Source organism: Gymnoscopelus braueri, assembly GCF_963280865.1.
Source record: "Gymnoscopelus braueri genome assembly, chromosome: 4".
Classification (NCBI taxonomy): Eukaryota; Metazoa; Chordata; class Actinopteri; order Myctophiformes; family Myctophidae; genus Gymnoscopelus; species Gymnoscopelus braueri.
In genome coordinates, this window is record NC_137605.1 from 15,622,983 (window position 1) to 15,639,972 (window position 16,990).

The 16,990-nt window shown below is 42.5% G+C and overlaps 1 protein-coding gene across 1 annotated transcript in view; it reads left to right on the forward strand.

Moving 5' to 3' along the window:
* Window positions 1-16,785, forward strand: part of pitpnc1b (phosphatidylinositol transfer protein cytoplasmic 1b) — a 39,447-nt gene extending 22,662 nt beyond the window's left edge. Inside the window, exons 6-9 of the mRNA XM_080425415.1 lie at window positions 849-1,004; window positions 4,624-4,687; window positions 6,084-6,167; window positions 12,521-16,785. Coding sequence (XP_080281541.1) covers window positions 849-1,004; window positions 4,624-4,687; window positions 6,084-6,167; window positions 12,521-12,678 — 462 coding nt within the window. The 3' untranslated portion in view covers window positions 12,679-16,785. The remainder of the gene's footprint in view (window positions 1-848; window positions 1,005-4,623; window positions 4,688-6,083; window positions 6,168-12,520) is intronic.
* Window positions 16,786-16,990: the final 205 nt, after the last annotated feature.

Consider the following 16,990-nt stretch of genomic DNA (forward strand, 5'->3'; position numbering starts at 1 on the left):
CAATTAGGCATACATGACTACATTGAAGAATTGCACCCAAATACATACAGCCCACACCAACACCCTGACCTATTCAATGACCTGTTCAGAGCAGCTACTCTTCATTCCGACCACGTTGAACTTCCCTTCTCCATTTTCACCTTGACATTGACTGTGACCGTTACTTTGGACCTTTTTGATCCAAAAATGAATGATAATTTCCCGTAAGTCTCAATTCAATCGGCCCGTCTGAAGTTGTCAAGTTATCTTTGCTAAACAAAGAAACAAATGCACACACGTTCTCTCTAATGCTCACGCATGCTAATAAGTATGCATGTAGCGAACTATAATCACTTTGATTATAAGAGCAATAATAAATAAATAAATCAATACAGAATACGTCATAGCAGATGTACTTGTAGATCGGCTCATTTTGATTGTATGACAAAGTATTAAGTAGTTAATCAGACTTATCAATTTAGTTGATTATAGGAAATGAATTAGAATTGTTTTGTGTTGATTCATTGATATCATCTACAAGTACAAATAATCATTAGTCGCATTTATACACGCATGCACAAAATGCCTCGCGCTGCGAGGCGTTGTGAGCTTGTAGATCGGCTATTTTTGGCAAAGAGGCAGAGGTGTAGAGGGGAAAAAGAGCAGACCGCGTAAACAAAAAATGTTGAATCTGAAACACCATTTTATACGATATAGAGGGGGTCCCTGCTTCGTCTCTCTCTCAGCTAGGGGGTCCTTGGCCTGAAAACGTTGAAGACCCCTGCCCTAGGCCGCGACCCTTACGAACAATATTTCGGTACCTGCTAACACACATGCTTGCCTAAATCCCTTCTCTGTACGGCGTGCAGGACCTGAGCCAATGGCAGTCCAGCAAGACGGGCCGGGGACCCCTGAAGGAGGGCTGGAGGGACCACACCAACCCCACCATGTGCTCCTATAAGAGGGTGGAGTGCAGCTTCGAGGTCTACGGCTTCCAGGGGCGGACGGAGGAGTTTATACACAAAGTGAGACAAAACGCCAGTGACGTAAAGTAATTAAGTACATGTACTCAAGTGCTGTACTTCAGTACAATTTTGAGGTATTTTTACTTTCTTCAGTATTTACAATATTTAGTGCACACACATACTGTACGGACGGACGCACACGCGCACGCACACGCACACACATACTGTACGGACGCACGCACGCGCACACGCACACACACACACACACACACACACACACACACACACACACACACACACACACACACACACACACACACACACACACACACACGCGCATGAATGTATGATCTGCAACACACATGCTATGGGACCATCCCCACATGATTTTCTTTTTTTTGGGGGGGGGGGCTCCCCAGACAGGGAGTGACAATTTAAGGACTTTTAAGACCTTTTTAATAGCTTGGCTTTTTTTTTTGCTTGGCTTGGCTGCGGCCCCAGACTGCCCGGCCCTTCTGGCATCTGCCAGAAGTGCCAGACCGTCCAATCCGGGCCTACAGTATATGTAATGCCTCAACTCCAACAATTCCACGTGCTTGTCAGGGTGGAGGGTCCCCAGTTCAAATATGATTATTTTGGAGTAAGATCAAATAATGATTATATTTTGGAGGGTCCCCAGTTCAAATATGATTATTTTGGGGGTCCCCAATTCAAATATGATCATTTTGGACGGTCCCCAGTTCAAATATGATTATTTGGGGCGGTCTCCATTTCAAATATGATTATTTTGGGGCGGTCTCCATTTCAAATATGATTATTTTGGGGGGTCATGGCCTGAAAAGGTTGAGAACCACTGGTCTAGAGAGCAGGGGTCCCCAAACTGGGGGTCGTTTGAGAGCCACTGCTCTAGAATACAACAGCGGATGTATTTTAGTTTTTACGTATAGACTTGGGGTCTACAGAGTATAGAGCACAAGTTGAAGTTGCCATTGTATCGTGCAGTCTTAGAGAATACGCTATCCAGACAATATCCTACAAGGGTCTAAGGTTCTACAAATTATTTTCTATTATTGTCTCCGCCGGAGGCGGAGAGTATGTTTTCGCTTCGTCCCGCTGTGTGTTCACCTCCCTCCTAGCCAAGCTAACATTGGTCAAGCTCCACGTGACACGTGTCAATATGTTGACACCAATGCCTTTGATTGGCTAGAGGGACGCATGACGAAATAAAATCCTATAAATAGGTGTGTCACTTCAAAAAGCCATTTATGTTTTTGAAGTGAGGTAAGACAGGATCAATTAGTCTTGATTGGAACAGTACCTTCCAGTACAAATCACCCGTCCGTGCGTGTGTGTGTCCCTCTGAGAACACCTAACATTGGTCAAGCAAAGGCGCAGAAGGCCAAAGCTAAGAAAGCATACTCATCTACAACAGTAACACAGAAGAGGACTATAGAGTTGAATTGATCCCACAACAAGGCCGAAGTCTTAATACTGTAACAATTGGCCACCTTGATCAAATACATTATGTAGCACTAGAGAAAACTGACATAGATCAAACACACCAATCAACTGCTGAAACTGTTCAAGACAATGAAGATGAAGAAGACAGACAAGCATTTGAACAAACCAGTCAATTACGAGGACTCCCATATGACACATTGCTTCAAGAAGATTTTTTTTTAGATGCAGACACTACATATTCAGTCGCCCCTGCAGAACACCAAAAACCACGCGCATTCTACCAAGACGACCCGTTCTACCAAGACGACCCGTGCTATTAAAATAGCACGGGTCTGCTGGCGGAGACTTGTGCTCCGAGGAGCACATTTTCTAGTCTTACACTGCAGCCACATCTTGGCTGGATGGCTGGATGATCTGCAATAGAGTTCACGGTCTTTTGTATGCAGTATGATACTGCATACAAACAAAAGGCATCCAACAGCTAATTGGATTTGCTTGTGTGTGCAGAGGAGTGCTTCTGTGTGCTCCCCGTTGTACAACCACTGTATGTCTGGGTCCTTTGCAATACAACAGAATCTGACAATATAAGCAAGCAAGAAAACATGATGACAAGAAACATGATTTGCTAAATGAGCTTTTAGTCAATTTTTCCAGAACAAGTGGAGTGTGGCTGGTGTGCGTATCCCTCGCGTAGGTTTAATATTTATTTTAAATGAGGCAATAATTGTCTAATTTCTGGAAAGGCTGTGCGTGTGGGAGGCATATGGGAGAAGGTACATGCAGCCAGGATATAATCCTAGTCCTAGCTCGGGGCTAGCGGTAATATTATTTCACTTAACCACTTGAAGACACGTTTAAATTGCATTCTACGAGTATCTTCCAGTGTTGGGGAAAAAGTACTCAGATTTTTCACTTAAGTAAAAGTAGCAATACCACAATATGGAAGTAATCCATAGAAGTTAAAGTCCTGTATTCAAAATTGACTTGAGTTGAAGTACAAAAGTACTGCCATCAAAATATACTTAAAGTATCAAAGGTAAAAGTACTCATTTTGCAGAATGTCCCCATTTCTTGTCCCCGCAAGTCTTCAAAATGTATCGAGATCTTTCGATAAAAATACATAAGCTCTACAAGCTCACAACGCTCAGTCAGAACACCATGTTTGTTTACTGTAAACAGCCCTTGGCAGCACCGTGTCTGTCTCCATCCACCAGAAGAATGAATTATAGCTCTGTGTGGAAGATTGATCGACGGGGGATGTCATCATCCTACTATAAAATGAGGAAACCTCTGTCTGTCTGTCTGTCTGTCTGTCTGTCTGTCTGTCTGACATTCTGTCCTCATCCATTCTTCTCCTCAGTGGGTTGACAAAAATCGATCTGAGCTGTTTATTAGCATTGTTGCCATGGGCTATATGGGCTCTGTAGCCGCAGTTGTATAGTCCCATAACCCAGCCGGACGGTTATGCATGAGAGAACCGGATGCACAGATAGCTGGCTCAGCACTACTAAGATATAAAGGTAGACTTTAAAATATGGCATGTAGCACACAGTGGTGGAAAAAAGTACTAAAATGTTTTACTTGAGTAAAAGTATCAATACTGCAGTGTAGAAATACTCTGTTACAAGTAAAAGTATGGTATTCAAAATTTACTTGCGTAAAAGTACACAAGTGTTGGTATCAAAATGTACTTAATGTACCAAAAGTACTCATTGTGCAGAATGTCCCATTTCACAAGTTCAAAATGTATACAAATCTTTTGAAAATAGCAGATCTACAAGCGACGCATTGTGTGCTTGTAGATCGGCTATTTTCAAATGGCAGAAATATATGTAAGGCTGAAGTGGTTAATGTATGTTTTGTGATAATAATCTAAATCTGCAAAGTAACTAGTAACTAAAGCTGTCAAATAGTAGTATCGGAGTAAAAGTACAATATTAGCCTATCTAAAATCATGAAGTGTTGTGAGCATTATGTGCTATGTTTTTGTCATTTGTTTACTCTTTAGAAACTCTATAGCATTTTTTGGGAAATGTTTCACCTATCTATGCCTAAAAGAGGGACGCCATGCAGGGTTAACACTGAAACAAAAGCTCCAGTTTTTACTATGTGTGGATCTGGGTGTGGAGGTCTCAACCACTTTGTCATTTATTTTATAAATGGTTTATTTTTCACCATTATTTGCTTCTTAACATTTTTGTTTCCAAACTTCTCGCAGAACATCCGGGACATCCTATTGGTCGGTCACAGGCAAGCGGTGGCTTGGATCGACGAATGGCACGGTGTGTTGCAACTCTGACATACAAAGTGAAATGACAGAACTCAATGAGTATCATTACGGAAATATACATAGTGTACATAAAGATGACATGTATAAGATAGGATAAGGCCTGGTTCATACTGACTCATGTACCAAACATGACCATAATTTGGTTTGTGCGCGTTTTTCTTGACCTCAATGTAAGAATGTAATTTAGATAACATGTTGCTTGTACCGATACTAGTTTCATTGTTCACCTGGTATCCTATAGTTTCAATGCACAGATTATTATTTTTTATAGTATATCGTTTACACTGATGCTCGGTTCTTGGTTTACCTGCGATTCTAGTTTACTGAGGCTCTACACTGTCTCTCTGCATTTGATGTATGTGATTACCTTGCTTATTGTAAGTCGCTTTGGATAAGAGTGTCTGCTAAATGGCTAAATTGTAAAAAGTAATTGTCATAACCAGTCTACAATAAGCTGTAATGACTCATCACATATAGCGACAATCTTGCGACACGTTGTGAGCTTGTAGAGCTGCTATTTTCACAGCATGTTCGCCACAGACTAGGTACACTGGGACAGTGGTCCTTGAGGGGTTTCTAGGGGGTCCCCAACTAAACGAGTGGTAACTCTGAGCATGTACAAATGGAACCAAAGGGTTCCATGTGTACTCTATATGACACTCTCAGAGTTACGGGGGTCTTTGGCCCCAATGCATAGTAAACTGGGGGTCCTTGAAATGAAAAGTTTTGAGAAGCACCGCACTATAGGGTTCAAGTGCCCAGACACCTGACAAACTATATCTCTGGAGTGAGTGATACCCATGGGAATAACACAATTGCATTCTACTATGCTGCTACCAAAATGTGGAATGAGCTACAGTACCAAAACCCATTACGGACCTCGACTCCCTACTCAAACTCAAAACTAACCTAAAAGAAGTCCTGTCCTCAAAATATAATTGAACATAGTTCAACTCCTTGAACATCTTTATAGTAGAATCCTCTGCCCCCAGCCCAGCCCCACCCCTCCTTTCTCTGTAAGAGAGAGAAAGAAACTTTATGATTCTACTGAGCTTTATTCCAATGTTTGTATTTTAATTGTATTGTATTGTATGCATTATATGTATTACTGATGAATTGAGTACAATGGACCACAATGGAAACAAGCCCCTATGGCTTTTTGTGTTGTTATCCTTTTAGTATTACCTTTCCCTATACCTCCTGTAAGACCGCAATCAATCAATCAATCAATCAATGGGCTTAAGCATTAGGCAGGATTTTATGCGACTGCAGAGTAGCTCCATAAAACCAAAAAAGGCAGCACACACACACATAGTGTATAGAGTAGACTGAAAATCAATTTAATGAAATCCAAAATGTATATTTCATGAGCCATTGTGCTTCCACAGGGATGACTCTGGAGCAGGTGAGGGAGTACGAGAGAGAGCTGCAGGAGATGACCAACAGCAAAGTGAAATGTGGACAGAACACAGGTACTGTGACCCCCTGACCTTTCACTGAACCAACATGCCCACTGGAGGATAGATGGGAGGGGAGAGGAGGGTACGGACTGCAAATGGGACAGAGGATAGAGGGTCAAAACAACAGAGAGAGGAAAGGAGATTGGAGGAGAGGAGAGGGCAAGGCAAGGCAAGGCAAGGCAAGGCAAGGCAAGGCAAGGGTGGAGAGGAGAACTAGAGAGGATATTGGAGGATACTGCAATGTAGAAGTACTCCGTTACAAGTAAAAGTCAGGAATTCAGAATTTACTTGAGTAAAGGTACAAAAGTACTGGTATCAAAATGTACTTAAATTACCAAAAGTAAAAGTGCTAAAATGTTTGAAAATAGCAGATCTACAAGCTCGCGACGCTTGTGAGCTTGTAGATCGGCTATTTTCAAATAGCGCTAGGTATAAAATAGGGCCTAAGTGGTTAATGTATGTTTTATAATGTAATAATTTCTATCTGCAAAGTAACTAGTAACTAAAGTTTTCAAATAATTGTAGTGGAGTAAAAGTACAATATTTGCCTCTGAGATGTAGTGGAGTAGAAGTGAAAGTATAGACAATTGGAAATACTCCAGTAAAGTAAAAGTACCTCAAAATTGTACTTAAGTACAGTACTTGAGTAAATGTACTTTAGTTACTTTACACCACTGAGTACAAGGAGAGGAGATTGGAGGAGAGAGAGAGAGAGAGAGAGTGCTGGAGGAGAGGAGAGACTGTTGAAGTACAGTCAGCCATACGCGTTTAGTGACAGGTGCAAAGTGCTGCAGACAAAGCAAATAGAATCCTGTAAAGTGTTTGAAATAGATGTCTGTCCTCCTCGCTGATTATTCTTGTATTTGCTGTTCAATTAGCATAATAAGCAGAGAGCACAGATGGTACAGACACGGAAATGTAAAAAAAAAAAAAAGTACCAAACACACACAAAGGGATGGGATAAAAAGAGTACGTTTTTTAGAATTAAATCTGAAAATGTCAACCTTTTGGAAAGCCAACATCAACCTTTATTACATTTGAGTGTGTCTGCGTCTAAGAAGAATGTAAATGCTGTCGATGAATATGCAATTAATAATGATATGTAATGTCAGTTCTGCAGGACACAATTCTAACAGTCATTGCAACAGGAAATGATAGCTTTAGTTAGCCGTAGTGTTAGCAAATTAGCGGTACGTTCTGTCTATACGTTCTGTCTGTACGTTCTGTCTGTATCTATCTATAGGGACGGGGCAACACATTCTGTAGTGACGAATTGGGGAGGAAAAATGACAGAGATACAATACGTGATGATTTGGGGTGTGTGTACACACATTTTGTGACGAGCTATCGTTGGATAGAGCTTCAAATTACATTGAAAACAGTGGGTAGCCTAAATCGGTATAGCATTATGGCAGCAGTATGGTGCAAATAATTGGGGAGAAGATCAACATCTATGACCTCCCAATGAGTAAAATCTACCAATTTTCTGCATCTGTATGACATAATTGAAAAATACAATTACATTCTACTCAGTTATCCACAGCTGATTTTATTTAACAAAATTTAGTAAAACTCAATTGATAAATAATTCAATTGGGATTAATTCAATTTCACCCAGTGAGTAAAACTTAAAACATTTCTGCATATTTTACTTTACTGAAAAATGCAATTAAATTCTACACAGTGATTCACGTCTTATTTTATTTCAACAAAATTGAGTAAATGCAATTAATAATGTGTTGAATTCAGCTCAGTTTAATTGCAAATTGCACATAGTCTTCTTTATTATGTATAGTTTACTATTTATTATTACTAAATATGAATTGACCCCAGTCTCAGTTTTTACTGTGTAGTGACCTGTGTAAAGACGCTTGGTCCATGTTACCTAGCCTCCATCTCCAGGCTTTTATTTTTTTAGTTTAGCTAAAAAAACAAAAGCCTGGACCAACCAGTTGATGTTCCGGGCATAGGAAGTGTTTCATTTCCCCAACCAACCAGAGTTCAGTGGGCGTCGCTCCAAATGTTGTGACGTCAGGGCTCCCAAGGCGTCACATTGGGGAGGAGGAGGGGCGCGGGGCGGGGCGGGGCGGGGGCTGACGGACAGATCGGTGAACCAATAGGATCCGGCGGAATTTCTCTCCGGAGATTTTGAACCCGCCCGTCTAGACATGATATCATGACACGCTAGGGCAGTCTACATGTTACCAAGCTCACAGGTTCAAATGTTTTGTTTCTTTTCTACACCAAAGCATGTCGCGACATGACCCATCATGCCAAATTGTTGACGTTTTTAGGGCTTGTCGTGTATTTGAGGCAGTAAACTGCGTGCTAGCAGGCTGGTTGGTTGTAATAAGGTAGAGGAGAAGAAGAGACGTCAGCTTTCCAGGTTTCCGATCATTCAGTGGTTTATTCAGCATTCAAGTACAACAGCATAGCATGAGAACCAGGAGCCCTCTCCTCCACGCAGCCTTTCGGCTGGTGTAGTGTGACACCCTGAGCTACATTTTAATTCACCTTTTATAACACAATAGCTTCACATTACAAACAGATGGGTGGGGGGTCAGAGAATCCCCCCACCTGTTGATCAACTTCTTTGATCAGTGCCTCAATCTGATTAGCAACTGTATGTCAGGAACCCAGACCTGATGTCTTCAGGTCAACAATGCATTTCACACCAGGGCAGAGTCCCTGATTAGCTATGCAAACGCCAGGCTGGGTCACAACACACTCACGATTGCCCTTACTATAGTATCATTTCTATATGGTTTTTACTTGCACACTGTCATAAAATATAAGCAATAAGGGCCAATATACCACAGGCTCCTCCTGACAGAGGTGCAAAATGTGACGCATTTGGAGAGAAGAACGGGTTGGACGGAATGAATGACTGAGAAAAGGCGTGTTAGTGTTAAGATAATGCAACCCAAACACCAGATGAAAAAAATACTTCCACAGACACCTGTGTGTTGAATCTCGACGCTTCAGCAGCGGTCTTGAGCACTGTTAGGCGACCCCCAGAGCGAGGAGCGAATGCCCACTTCGGGTAGCGCGTGGCCACACTGATGAGAATGAGTTAAATCTATTCTGACTTGTAAATCGAGTTCGGAGTTGACACTTTGACACTCAACAGGTTTTTTTTTTCTTTTTTCAAAAATGTCAACTTTTATCCACTCGGGTGGCGCAGTGGTAAAGTAGCCGCCCACCACCGCGGAGGTTGTGGGTTCAAATCCATGCATTCGGCTGTGTCGAGTGTTCGGAGGATGAAAGCCGGGCGGGGTATGGGGTGATATCACTGCACGTAATCCTACGGGCTGGAGTGGCACCTGTCAGCATAGGGAGTAGTGATGCGCGGGTTGACCCGTTACCCGCGGGTTCCGCGGGTCAAGTCTCAAATGTCGAGGTCGAGTCAGGATTTCAGAAGTAATTATGCGGGCTGCGGGTGAGCGGGTCAGCCACTCTCACACGCAAAAAAAAAAAAAAATCAAATGCTCTTGTTTTGTCTTTATTCCTAATAATAATAATAATAATAATAACAATAAAACAGTTTGAATACACTTGGGGTGTAGCCTACTTGAAGATTATTTTCTAACCTTGATTTTACAGAATTATAGGTACGACCCGCGGGGCTCAACCCGCCCCGCGAGCCATAGATTTATACATGGGTTCGCGTATAGCGGGTTGAGGCGGGTTGGGTTCCGTGGCGGGGCGGGGCGGGTCATGAAAAAACCCGACCCGCGCATCACTAATAGGGAGTGTTGGGCGGGAGGAGTAGGACGAAGGCTCTACGTTCTCCCGGAGGGGGCTCCTCACTGGCAGGTGAGTCAGTAGGATACAACGGCAGTGACAACACACAAAATGCATGTGGGGAGGAATCAATTGGCATAACGACATTAACAGGTAGAGAAATGGGCAAAAAAAAATTGTTGTGGTGTTCCAAAAAATCCAATGTTTTCTCTGGTGCCCAGGCTAAGATATGAGGGAGAAGAATGGAGTGCAGATTGTTCTAATGCTAATGCATCAGGCAGGGGGGAAAAAACAACAACCCAGCCACCTCTATTGTTCCTGTCACCAGATGTTCTACATAAATAACCTGCCTGTGTGTGTGTGAAGAAGCACTTACTGCAAATGTCAGCCCTGCTGGGGGGTCCCTGTCTGGATACATGGATGTCACTGTGCTGGAATATGTCAGTGGTTCTCTTGCTAGTATAATTAACGGACCCCCCGTGACTCTGAGAGCGTACAAATGGAACCAAATGGACCCGTAAGGGTCCATTTGGTTCCATTTGTACGCTCTCAGAGTTACAGACCTGCACGGGACCATTTGCCACCCCCTCAAGGAACTTTAAGGGTCCATAGAACCCACTGTGCGAACCACTGGTGTGTATCTGTGTGTATGATTAGGTACATCGTGCTGTAGGGTGTAGGTTGTAGGTCCAAAACGGTTACTTTTCAAGAAAGTGAGTAAAAAAGTGAACCCTGCGTGTTCCAATGGATCCAGTAGTTGTTATTTAGTCACATTTAAGCTCTTGTACTTGGTTCAATGTTGATGTTGAACCTATACAGACACACGTAATCACTTTCACTTTCAATATAAATTTTTTAAATAGAGGAAATAGCAGATCTGTATACAAGCTCACAATTGTGACTACTACTGTCGTACAACAAAGTAGCCGGGCATTCATTTATTTATTTTTTGGGACGGGGGTTGGCATAAAAAGTTGAAATACAAGGTTCCAGTGTGTGTGTGTGTGTGTGTGTGTGTGTGTGTGTGTGTGTGTGTGTGTGTGTGTGTGTGTGTGTGTGTGTGTGTGTGTGTGTGTGTGTGTGTGTGTGTGTGCGCGCGCGTGCGCGTGCGTGTGCATGTGTGTGTGTGTGTCTGGTCACCCTGCCCCCTGCAGGTCTGTCTACTGAACCTTACAGCTTACCTCGTCCTTACACACAAGAGCTGCAGCCAACAATATGGTCTGTGTGCTGGCTTGGTGCATGGCATATGTTAGCATACATGCGCTTGTGTGTGTGTGTGTGTGTGTGTGTGTGTGTGTGTGTGTGTGTGTGTGTGTGTGTGTGTGTGTGTGTGTGTGTGTGTGTGTGTGTGCGTGTGCGTGCGTGGTTTAGTATGCGACTAATTTGAGCGTGCATTTGTGGGAGTGTTAGTATATGATTAATTTGTGTGTGCGCGCGCCGCGTAATATATGCATGCGTGTAAGTGACATTCAATTGAGTGTTTCTTTGCAATTGCTTGTATGCTTTCCTCTGTATGTGCCTGTCTATGACTGCATGTGTTATTCAATGTGTGTGTGTGTGTGTGTGTGTGTGTGTGTGTGTGTGTGTGTGTGTACATGCCTGCTTCCATGCATGGTTCTGTATGTGTATGTATGTACTGTGTGTGTGTGTGTGTGTGTGTGTGTGTGTGTGTGTGTGTGTGTGTGTGTGTGTGTGTGTGTGTGTGTGTGTGTGTGTGTGTGTGTGTGTGTGTGTGTGTGTGTGTGTGTGTGTGCTCATGTGCGTGCGTGCGAGCGTGCATGTGTGTGTAAGCAGCATATGGAGGGCTGCATCAGAGCTGCAGTCATTGCTCAAGCTGCAGCGACGCTCACTGACACCCCTACAGGCCAAATGGTGCCACTGCACCCCCGAGCCCTCGCCTCTGATCACAGAGGGAGTAACAGATTGAATTCCATTCATCTGAAATAATAAAAGCAAATCAATGCGGTCGACTCTGGAGAGTTTAATAAAAAGGAAAGCCACATGTGAGGCGAATACCAATGAGAGTCACTAATATAGGGCCCAAGACAGATACACATCTTAAGTAATGCAGAATAGAAATTGGCAGTCAAATAAGGTTCCCCTCATCTCTCATGTCCTCTCTACCCATCCTGTTGTCTTTTGTGATAACCATCTAGTGGTTCCCAACCATTTGTGGATCAGGGCCCACTTGAAAATCTCATCTTAAGTGGCCAGATGGGTGGGCCGCGTGCATTTGTTGTTTGTTTTAATGATCGATATCGCGTTCAGGCTTTGATCAATGGAACTACAATTGTATATTTAAGTTCCTATTTATCGGCATCACAATGAAAACTCAAGATTTTTTTTTTTCAAGATTTACAGAAAAAAAAGCCTTTATTTACTTCTTTTTCTTGATTAGTGTTATATTATGAATACAATCTCAGTGCTTTGCCAATTATTTGAGGCCCCACTTGCAATATGCTTACGGCCCACCAGTGGGGCCCCCGGCCCACACGTTTAGAATCTCTCTTTCCCATCGCTCTCATTCCACCCGCTGCATTTAATCACAACTTTCACCTCCTTCCCCTCCCCTTAACCCACCTCTCTCGCTCTCTCTCTCTCTCTCTCGCCCTCTCTCTCAGATTCGACTTCGACCTCCACCCCTCGCCCGGCGTTCAGTCGCTCCATGTCGGTGACAGACGAGCGGTCCCTTAAGAAGATGGGAGTGACGACGGCCATGTCAGAGCCCTCCATCTCTGTTCATCAGGGTGCCCTCCGGCTGCACTCTACGCCCGAGTGAAGCCACACACACACACGCGCACGCACACGCACACACGCACATGCACACGCACACGCACACGCACACACACACACACACACACACACACACACACACACACACACACACACACACACACGTACAGACACTTTGTTTGTATACACACAAACACGCAAAATGCAAACACACCACGCACACCACATCAGTGGTGGAAAAAGTACTCAAATTCTTTACTTAAGTAAAAGTACCAATACTGCAATATAAAAATACTCTGTTACAAGTAAAAGTCCAGAATTCAAAATTTGCTTGAGTAAAAGAACAAAAGTATTGGCATCAAAATGTACTTAAAGTATCAAAAGTAAAAGTACTAAATATTAGAAAATAGCAGATCTATAAGCTCACAATCGCGACGCGTTGTGAGCTTGTATATCGGCTATTTTCAAATAGCCTATGTATAAAATAGGGCTAAGGTGGATAATGTATGTTTTATAATGTAATCATTTATATCTGCAAAGTAACTAGTAACTAAAGTTTTCAAATAAATGTAGTGGAGTAAAAGTACAATAAGTAAATTAAAAGTACAGAAAATTGGAAATAATCCAGTAAAGTACAAATACCTCAAAATTGTACTTAAGTACAGTACTTCAGTACACGTACTTAGTTACTTTACACCACTGCACCACATACACAATCTCTCTCTCTCTCATAGACACGGTCACACGGACACAGAATCCTTGCACACACAAAACACACACACACACACACACACACACAGACACGGTGACATACACAGTCACACCCAGAGACCCCCCCGCCCCCCATCTGCTCAACCAAGGGAGTTGCCCGCTGTCACCGGCCACTGTCACACCTTCAAACAACCTTCCATTGTCCTCTTAGAAGCTCGGACACCTGGACACCTGGACACCTGGACACCTGGACACCTGGACACCTGGACACCTGGACACCTGGACACCTGGACACCTGGATACCTGGACACATGGACACATGGACACCTGGACCTGACACTTTTTCATGTCATGGACCTCCAAATTAATACGTTATTTTCCCAATGTAGTTATTATTTAGTCACTCACAAGCTCTTGTCATTGTTCAATGTTTATAAAACCTTGTAGATCGGTTATTTTCAGGTTTTCTTTATATAAAAAATATATATATTTACTTTTGTTTACTTGCCCAAAATAGAGATCAATTATTCATAGATTATTTCAACACCGTCTCACTCCCCAAAAGGCATATTGTGACTTAGTGACCAAACGTCAATATGTGCCTTGAAGGGGGGCAAATAATTGGCATATGTTGAGTTTTTGGGACCAGTCCAGTTCTCAGTGTTTTTGACGATCCGTCCAAAAAACGGTTCAAACGTCGAAGGCGCCGTCTCAAGCGGACTTGAGCCACGGGAGGCACTGCCGAGTGAGCTAAAGAGAGCGAGTAGCCGTGCCGAGCGTTGTGAAGTCCGCTTTGAGCCGACTCAGTGCCGTCCGAGTTATGTCACGATTGGCACAGAATCGTAAATCGTATGTTCCCCGAAAGTCATATTCTGACTTTTTTTTGCCTCCCCTTCACGTCACAGGTTGACGTTTGGTCAAAATTCGCCCAAAAAGTCAAAATATGACTTTTTGTTGTCAAACAGCATTGATTATTTTATTGAAATATTGATTAAAATTGTTTTTATAATCTATTCAATCGATGTGTTTGAGGCACTGTTGTACCCCCCCCACCCCCCATATCACCAGCTCAGCCCACAGGCAGCAGCCTACAGAGACAGGTGCATGAGGGGACTAATAGAGTGTGTCTAATGAGAACGCATGAGAACCAAGGGAGTTCTGTCAATGCTATGGATCCTTTCTTCTTCTCTTACCCGGTCACCCAACACACACACACACACACACACACACACACACACACACACACACACACACACACACACACACACACACACACACACACACACACACACACACACACACACACACACACACACACACACACACACACATTTGTATCACTATAATTGTGAGGACAGACTGTAGGATGGCACTGTACGGCACAATGAAAATAGCAGATCCTGTAAATAGCAGATCTTCAAGCTCACAAGCTTGTAGATCGTCTATTTTCCGATGTGTGACCTCGCCACACAACCAAGTACAAAATAAGGGAAACTCGTAGGCATTCTGAGGTAGGTTAGGTACCTCTAAATGCCTAATCCTAAACCTAACCCCATCCTGAACATTACCTAATTATAACCCTAAAATGTTTTACTTTAGTTTTTATATATATATTTTTTAACATAAAATAACCATTTATCTGGTGAGGACCAAGAAAATTGTCCTAAAAATGTCTGTTTCTCGATTATATTATACTTGTTGGGACATTTGGCCCTTACAAGTATAGTAATACAAGCACAAGCGCACACACACACACACACACACACACACACACACACACACACACACACACACAGAGTATCAAACCCACCCCTCCTGCCTCCAATCCGATAGGTCACCCTAGGCCTTATTGACCGAGTGTATCGAAGCGTCGTATTGGCTCCTTGATCTCTCTGTCGCGCGCGCGCGCGCGTGTGTGTGTGTGTGTACGTGCACGGACATGCGTGTGATCCACAGGGGTCGAGCTGGGGCTAACACGCAATGATGGGTCGATAATGTGGCCATTCATTAAAAACACTATTACAGCTATCATTCTGCGGTCCATTCTCATGGAGAGAGAGCTGGAGCTCTCTGCACGTGATTATGTCTATATAGGTCCTATACTGTACTAGAAAAAATACTAAAGCATGAATATATATACTGTATAGAAATGTACATATCTGGCCCGGGCTGCTGGCGTAGTGGTCCGGGCACCTATAGGCTGCACCTAGGGTTCGAATCCCGATCCCGACGGCCTTTGCTGCGTGTCACTCCCCATGTCTCTCTCCCATTTTCTGTCAATCTACTGTATACTATCAATAACAAAAAAAGGCAGAAAAATACCCAAAAATATATATATATTAAAAAAAAGAAATGTACATATTCTTTCAGTTTTTTATCAGTGGTTCTCAACCTTTTCTGGATCGGAGCCCACAAACCTCAAAAGCGTTCGCAGCCGTGTTAAATGGTCATATGGGTGGGCCGCGTGCATTTTTCAAAGCGTGTTCATTTGAACGATCAATCACTCGATTTGTGTTCCACCTGGGATCAATCGAACTAACGTAGTGTAGGCTACTTCAAGTTCTAATTTATTGCTATAACATTTTTTTAAATATCAATGTTGAATTATCATTTTGTGTTTTGCCAATTATTTGGTGGCCCACATGCAATACCCTCGCGGCTCACCAGTGCGTGAGAGAAAGTGTACTGATGAAGGCTGGATAGCCGAAACCTTGGCTCTTAGCTTAATGTTTTTCTCCTTGCAAAATGTTTTGCCTTTTAAATACTTCTCTCTTAATTAAAGTTGTTTATTTTGATTTGTTTTGTAAAGCGACTTTGGGTGCTATGAAAAGCGCTATATAAGTTTGATGTATTATTATTATTATTATTATTATTATCCTTGTCAACATGAGGCATATGGAACAATAGAAATTATGGACTTTCATTTCTGAGTGCGACCCTCAATGGTACTTTGTATTCAGAAATAAGGAAAAAGGGCATACTGAAGCCAAAAAACGTTTTAGAACGATTACTCTACATCACTCCCATCCCCCTCGTCTCCACACGATGGGACACGGAGCCAGAAGTGCCCCTTCCATTGTGGTTTCCACAAAACCTTTTTGTTTTTGTTTTATCGGCAGGACTCGTTTTTGAGTCATGTGTAGCCTTCTACCCTTGTTTTAATCCCCCCTTCACTTCATTTGATTTGATTCTTATTTTATTCCATTTCTTCATCCGTTTTGTTTCATTTTAGTTCATTCATCTTAAAACACCTTTACCTGTTTACCAAGGCTTCTGTTAAACCTTTCCCAACCTTAGTGGCCCAACCTTGTATTATTCCCCCTTTATTTTTATTTGTTTCATTATATATTTTCTTTTAACATAGTCTCATATTTTTTGTTTGTATTTCTAAACAAACTCAATGTATTATGTATTATGTCAATAAATTACTTCTGCTCTGCTACATTTGGTTTTTATACATTCTAAAAATCCTCTAAAAATATACGCTGAGTTAAATCAACCATCACATTTTTTTAGGTGCACACAGTCACGCACACACATGTTTTTCTTCTCTATTATGAATCGTGTATCTTTGAGTGTCACGTTCCTTTCTGTAGACAGGGCACCATTGATAACGATGTACCTGAAATAAAGATTTCAACCTATAT